The sequence below is a fragment of the Saccostrea echinata genome, unplaced genomic scaffold (assembly GCF_033153115.1).
Source record: "Saccostrea echinata isolate AGI-Se365-2 ecotype Australia unplaced genomic scaffold, CSIRO_AGI_Sech_v1 ptg000062l, whole genome shotgun sequence".
Lineage (NCBI taxonomy): Eukaryota > Metazoa > Mollusca > Bivalvia > Ostreida > Ostreidae > Saccostrea > Saccostrea echinata.
The window spans coordinates 7,885,509-7,892,500 of record NW_026889811.1 but is presented as its reverse complement, the minus strand read 5'-3'; the positions used below and the strand labels follow the sequence as shown (position 1 = coordinate 7,892,500).

Below are 6,992 nucleotides of genomic sequence, written 5' to 3'. Positions count from 1 at the left end.
GAGACCCTCCAATTTTTCACTATTTCTTTATTATCTCCCCTTGAAAGAGGGTTTGGCCCTTCATTTGAACAAACTTCAATCCCACCAAAGGATATTCTGTACTCTGTACCAAGTTTGTTTGAAATTGACCAGTGGTTCTGGAGAAGAAGATGAAAATGTTAAAAGTTTACAATGACAACAAGGATGACAACAGCAACAGCCCAAACCTTTGGTTTAGGTGAACTAAAAAGAAACCCACTCAAACAAAGAAATAAATTATATACCCAAACACTCTAATTTCCCAAGTAAAGTAACTTGTGAAGAAATGGTTTGGAGCTCTTCAATTGCTGGCTTGTATGGAATGTAGGTCAGATCTTGGTCATGTGACTGCAACTGCAATTTCTTTTTCACCCCAAGAGCTTCAGGTAAGGAGTTCATATGAACTGTCATAACATGTGCAACCTGCAGCTCAGAGGACTTGTTAGCATACCTAAATAAAGTGTATAGCTAAAATTTTAGATTTAGAGTTACTGAAAGCAAAATTGCCCACATTACATCTGTACATGATTTCCAGATTTGAAATTACTGACATTTTATGAAAAAACTTAAGTTCAACAGTATCTTGATTTATATCCATATTGACACAGATTTCAAGATTTTATATACATCGATCTATAAATTATTGTATACCTGTACAATGCAAGCAAATACTGCCAGATAGGTTTAAAGAAAGGCTCTTCCAGCTTGGAATAACAGTAATCTCTGCCCTCGGGAGAGCTCAGTTGCTCATACACACATATAAACATCTCCTGTAGCTTATCAAAATAGCGGTGAACATCCTCAGATATTCCCTTAAGGTGTCTCTTGTGTGCCTCAACCCTCAGTCTCTCTATTTCTTCAGGAACTTCCAGTGATTGAGCTGAGTCACTTCTGTCCTTAATAAAACTCTCTTCTTTCACATCTCCAGAACTGATCTTCTCTTTTGTATCTGATCTGTCCTGGCTTTCAATACTTCTCTCCTCTTCTGGATGATGTTCTCCATCTTCTCCCTCCTCCTCTTCATCGTCAAACAAATCATCCATGTTTTCAGCTTGGTATGTCTCAACATCCAGAGAAATCCTCTTGGCCATCTTCATAGTTTTCTCTCTATCTTCCTCCAGTTTGTGCTGTAGTTTATCACCCATGTCCATGGCTTTTTCAAGATCCTCCTTAACATCTTCACTGATTTCTTCCATTGTTTTCATCTCTTTTTTAGATTCATCTTCCCCTTCACTTAAGGATGTTGCACTGGAATCTTTCCTCAGAGTTGTCTCCTCTAAACTGTGACTTCTCACTTTCTCCTCAAAATTGTCTCCTGAATCTTTATTGTTTTTGTCTTTTTGCAATGTGTCCTTGACCTCTGGCTTTGAAGGCCATAAACTCTTGTCTAAAGGAACAGTTATACGTTTTAATCCTTCAAGTTTATCAGACACCAAAGGGTAGATTCTCTCATATATTTTGAATTGGTAGGCTTTCAATTTTTCAGTAATAGGGTGATCTTTGCAGCTGTGAAAAAAAAAAATCTAACATTATTTTCATATCTTCTTGGATAAAAAAAAACAACAAAACCCCCCCCCAAAAAACAAAAAAAACCCCAGATATTACAGACTGACATGACATTGAAGATTTATACAGATATACATTTATGTATTTTATTTCTAGCTTTAATACCTGTTGAAATACAATACCCCCCCCCCCCCCCCCCAAAAAAAATTAAGGCCTGAGTATCACAAGCTACATAATGATACGATAGAAGTTTCAAACAAAACAATGAAAATTATCTTGTACTGTATCACAATACATACATGGCGATATGATACGTGTATCGTGAGCCCTTGTGATCAATATGATCGATGCATTGCTGTATTGTTACACCTCTACTAAAATAATAATAAAATTTACCTGAGGACTAAATTCATTACTTTACTAATTACAGACTGATCTGTTGGATTTTCTTCAAGTTCCTTGCGCATGTTATGTAACCATTTCTAAAAAAAAAAATTCAAATTACCAGTACTTGGATCTTATACTACAATGATAATTTGACATTAAAAAGCAACAGGAAAATTCAACTTTAAATCAATTTAAAAACAACATTTAATAGGTCCACTCACAGCATCTTGCTCATAGATCATGACTTGTTTGTAAATTTCTTTGGTTTCCTTGTCTGAAAATCCAAATTTTCTACAAAATGAATGTACATTTGATAAAATCCAAAGTATTTTTTCCAGCCATTTTTATCAATATCTTCATTTTCACAATTGTGTCTTTTTTTTTTTTTTTTGCTTTTTCAGCGTATTTTATGATTTTATTTTTCTTTTATTTTCCCACATGTCTTTACAATGTAACATTTCCATCCCAGCCCTGTTCACTTACTGATTTGCAAGTTCATCCAACCTCTTCTGTCTTTCTTGCATCTTCTTGGCAAGCTAAAAACAATTGCTAAGGAATGTTTCAGTGGTGTCACAAACCTATATTAGAATATGATATTGTTTAGAGCCATTTTCACACTCATTTTGAAATTCATGTTGTTTGACGCACAACAAAGTACCAAAGACGGCAATGTTTGTCAATTAATAGACCAGTAATTGTTGCCAGAAGACTTGAGTTCATTTACGAACAAGCTGCCGATGTAAAAAGACTGTCCAAGACCAAATTACAGTGGTTCTGAGAACTTCTTTAACAAAAGGATACAGCTTCTTCCTGAAGTTTAGCAATTGCTAGATTTTCTGCCATCTTTCTCTGCAATGTCAGACTCTGTAAAAAAGATGTTTCGAAAATCAAACAATCGATCATGTTATTTTTGCTGTATTTACACACTCTATTGTAGAATGGTTTTAATACAGTCTATACATGTACATGGACTTTCATAATATATATAATATGCCTTGAAAAATGTCTTTTTGTGCAGCAAATCTTTAAAAATTTCAGATTGTCAAAACTTACAAATTTTTTTCAAATGCAGGAAGCTACTTGATATGAAATAATACTAAATTTGCTTTATCTCTCTATTAAAAAAGCACACAACCTGTATGTGTATGTATATTCCAAAACAAGTGTTGAAATTCTGATATGATAGTTTATGCATGTAAATCACTGAACTTACCAGGTTGAAGGCATTCCTGGCATTGAGTTTGGCCTGTCTGGCTTTGTAAGCTCTCATCAATTGTTGGTTCTGTCTGTAAGCCATCTCCATTGGTCCCAGTGATCTGGTCCTTCAAAATTCATATAAACATAATTTGCATTTTTTCATAAATGATCAACCAAGAGGAATAATCAATGGTCTGGTCCTCAAAAATAAGGATATAAAAGTAAACCAACATACTAAAAGCTCATATCAACTGATAAATCAAGAGGAATATGTTCTAACAAGAGGCCCATGGGCCACAACGCTCACTTGAGTAACTTTGGCCCTGCTATTCTTCATCAGATTATCCCCCTTGTAATACTTATTGTGACCCCAACCCTCTCCCAGGTTTCATGATTTGAAGAATTTAGCTTTCAGCTTTTCTGGTCCAGTGGTTCTTGAGAAGATTTTTAAAGAGTTTTCCTATATATTTCAATGTAAAACTTTGATTCTCTAATGTGGCCCCACCCCACCTCCAGGGGCCATGATTTGAACAATTAAGAGTCTGCACTACCCAAGGATGCTTTCACATAAGTTTCAGCTTTTCTGGCCGAGTGGTTCTTGAGAAGAAGATTTTTAAAGAGTTTTCATATATATTTCAATGTAAAACTTTGATTCCCTAATGTGGCTCAACTCTAACCCAGGGGCCATGATTTGAACAATTAAGAATTTACAATCTCCAAGATGCTTCCATATAAGTTTCAGCTTTTCTGGCCCTGTGGTTCTTGAGAAAAAGATTTTTTAATGACCCCAGCCTATTTTTGTCTTTTCTTAATTAACTCCCCTTCTAAGGAGACTTGACCCTTCATTTTGACAATTTAATCTCCCCTTCACCCAAAAATGCTTTGTGCCAATTTTAATTGAAATTGGCCCAGTAGTTAAGAAGAAGTTAAGAATGTGAAAAGTTTCTAGACGGATGGACGACAGACAACAGAGGCCTGTTCAACAGAGCAAACGTTCGCGAGCGCTTGCGAACATTTCTGTTGGAGATTAAGAATTTTGGTGAGCGCTCGCGAACATTCGCTCTGTTGAACAGACCTCAGGTGATTAGAAAAGCTCACTTGAGTTTTCAGCTCAAGTGAGCTTAAAATGAACTTTTACAACAAAAAATAGAATTGAACAAGGGCCCCATGGGTCCCAGTGCTAACCTAGGTCACCCTGGCCCTGCTGTTCTTTGGTTGATTTTTAAAAGATTTTTTTTCCCTTTTTATTCCAATGAACATGATGAAAAATTTTGAAGCCGTATTGTGACCCTAGTTTTGCCCAGAGGCAAGCATTTAAACAAACTTAAATTTACATTAACTGAGTATACTTGCATATGAATATAACTACTGGTAATCATGGCCTTGCTGTTCTTGAATAGAAGATTTTGAAGTTATTTTTTCTGTTACATTCCCATATAAAAGTTTGATCCTATTGTAGTCCATGCCATCATAACCTCCTGGGTCATGACTTGAATAAATTTAATCTGCACTACCTAAAGATGCCTGCATATCAATATGACTAAACATGGCCCTGCCATTCTTGAAAAGAAGATTTATTCCAAGATATTCCCATTCAAAATTTGATCTCTTATTGTAGTCCCCTAATCCCCCTTCATTATTTCCCCTTGGAAGGGGCACATTACCCTTCATTTGAACAATTTTGAATCTTTTTTACCCCTGAATGCTCTGTGCCAAGTTTGATTGAAATTAGTCTCAGACAGGTGTCCCCTATGTAAGCACAAACTCATCAACTGTGAAGTTTCAGTTGTTATTGTTTCTATGACAGATGACATTATGGGTTCATCATGTGTGTCCCTGACCTGATTTATCATACCTCTGGTAGGTTGGTCTGTCCATAGCTTCTGGTATTGGGGGTACAGGAGCAGAAAATCTAAATCCTGGTGTGTGAGGTTCCCTGTCTAGTGTGGCTGTACTCGGATGTGAGCTGGCTGTCATCTCAGTGTGAAGTTTCTGGTCAGGCATTGGAGATGTTCTGGCTTTTTGTGGAAAACAGTTCATTTAAATCTTAAGCTCATAAAATTAAGTGAAGTGTGAGTATTTCTAATTATAAAGCCATTTTTTACAAGGAATTCTTTTCTACTCACAATATATTTGAGAAGGTATGCATTAATCTTAAAACATACATGTGATTCTATAGAATAAAAAAAAAGAACCTTACAAAGACTGTTAACAACAATTGCAATCCGTTCAATACACTGACTTCCAAGTTTGACAAACTTCACAACTTCTGTACTTATATATACTTTGTTATCTAAAAAATAAAAACATATAAACATGTGACAAAATATAAATTTTATACTTTCTTGCATGTAATTCATTGATTTATCTACAAAATGTTCTCAGAACAAATAAAATAATAACAATTATCTCCAAATTAGTGCATCACAGCACCTACATGTTTCTTCATAATGTACAATTCAAATTAGCTCTTAACAACTAACCTACAAGACAATTATAAATTCTTATGAGTTTATTTTACCTCTGGCTTTTACATCTTTGAGAAGAGTTGTCATGATTTGGAGAACACATTCTGCATATTTCACATAAGCATCCTAAATGGAGAAGATGACAGTTACATGAGGAGAAATATTTCATGGGGAGGTCTAGCTACACTAAGTTTGGCAAAATTACGTGCATACAAAGTCTGAGGAGCCCAGCCAACAAACTTAATTTCCTCTGATCACACATTTGTGCATAAGAAGCTGGCAGAATAGAGAGAAGTACAATTTTGTCTGATTGCCTCATTTTTTATTTTACAATTTTGAGATTTTGATTCTTTTACATCACTCAGATTACAGAAAATGTTGCAGCATAGAGGTTTTATTGCCTTTTTCTTCCAAGATTTGAGCATTGTTATAAACTTTATTTTGAAATCGGAAATAGTGAATCTTGGCTCTGATTAAGACATGCCTTCTCTGGTTGCAATGTTTTTTTTTAGGTAAAGCACTTTACCAAAACCATAGAAAAATTCATGTCATGTGGCCCCTTGGGAAAAAGATTCATATCATTGAATGCAGTTGGATCACAGGGGCATCTTATCCGCTCTTTTCTCTACTACACATATAAAAATACATGTATACTCAAATAGTGTTTCCCATATGAAAAGTATGAACTTCAAGGCGGTATAGAGGGATGGTGTATTTTTATATGTGCTGTAGAGAACAGAGAGGATAAGATGCCCCTGTGCATGGACATAGTCAGAATTGACATATAATGAGAGAGTACAGAACATAATATGTAATGTACTGCATGAACTGTAAAAATGACTATGAAGGATTGTTTTTTTTTTTTAATAAATATTATAAGTAAAAAGTATTGTAGGAGCATTTGAGCATACACTGATTTCTCTAAATGTTGGAAATATAACATAACTGTAGGTACTTATTAAGAGTAAAATTACATTAATGATTATGAACTTTCACTTCTGTCAGATTGACTGCACAGCATGACTTTCTAACTTTAAAACAAATAAAGCACACGAAAAAGCACATATAATATTAAGAAAAGTTAACAATTTTACCTCTAGTTTGTTATTGTAATCAAACTGAAGTGCATCAGCAATGTTTTTCATTACAGCAGCTAACATGGTATCCATCGTGCCTGGCTGATTCAGTCTCAGCTGTCTGCTACTTCCGTCTTCCGAGAAATGCCGATGAATTCCGGAAACACTCGAAGAAAAATATAAAAGAGAAAAATAATGAAACTCAGAGAATTTACTAGAAAAAAATATTAATCTGATGCATAATCAATCAAAGAGCGATTTAATTGCAATTAGAATGGATTTACAGAAGAATGAATTTTTTACCTATTTTCTACGGAAAAGTCCGACGAAATCCGGAGGA

The 6,992-nt window shown here is 34.9% G+C and overlaps 1 protein-coding gene across 1 annotated transcript in view; it reads right to left on the bottom strand.

The window, feature by feature from the left end:
* Positions 1 to 6,780, bottom strand: part of LOC133175466 (VPS9 domain-containing protein 1-like) — an 11,417-nt gene extending 4,637 nt beyond the window's left edge. Inside the window, exons 1-11 of the mRNA XM_061310567.1 lie at positions 6,671 to 6,780; positions 5,630 to 5,702; positions 5,309 to 5,401; positions 4,964 to 5,126; positions 3,125 to 3,233; positions 2,713 to 2,775; positions 2,395 to 2,447; positions 2,133 to 2,202; positions 1,921 to 2,006; positions 670 to 1,524; positions 264 to 469 (exon numbers count right to left, since the gene is read on the bottom strand). Coding sequence (XP_061166551.1) covers positions 264 to 469; positions 670 to 1,524; positions 1,921 to 2,006; positions 2,133 to 2,202; positions 2,395 to 2,447; positions 2,713 to 2,775; positions 3,125 to 3,233; positions 4,964 to 5,126; positions 5,309 to 5,401; positions 5,630 to 5,702; positions 6,671 to 6,745 — 1,846 coding nt within the window. The 5' untranslated portion in view covers positions 6,746 to 6,780. The remainder of the gene's footprint in view (positions 1 to 263; positions 470 to 669; positions 1,525 to 1,920; positions 2,007 to 2,132; positions 2,203 to 2,394; positions 2,448 to 2,712; positions 2,776 to 3,124; positions 3,234 to 4,963; positions 5,127 to 5,308; positions 5,402 to 5,629; positions 5,703 to 6,670) is intronic.
* Between the last annotated feature and the right edge of the window lie 212 nt (positions 6,781 to 6,992).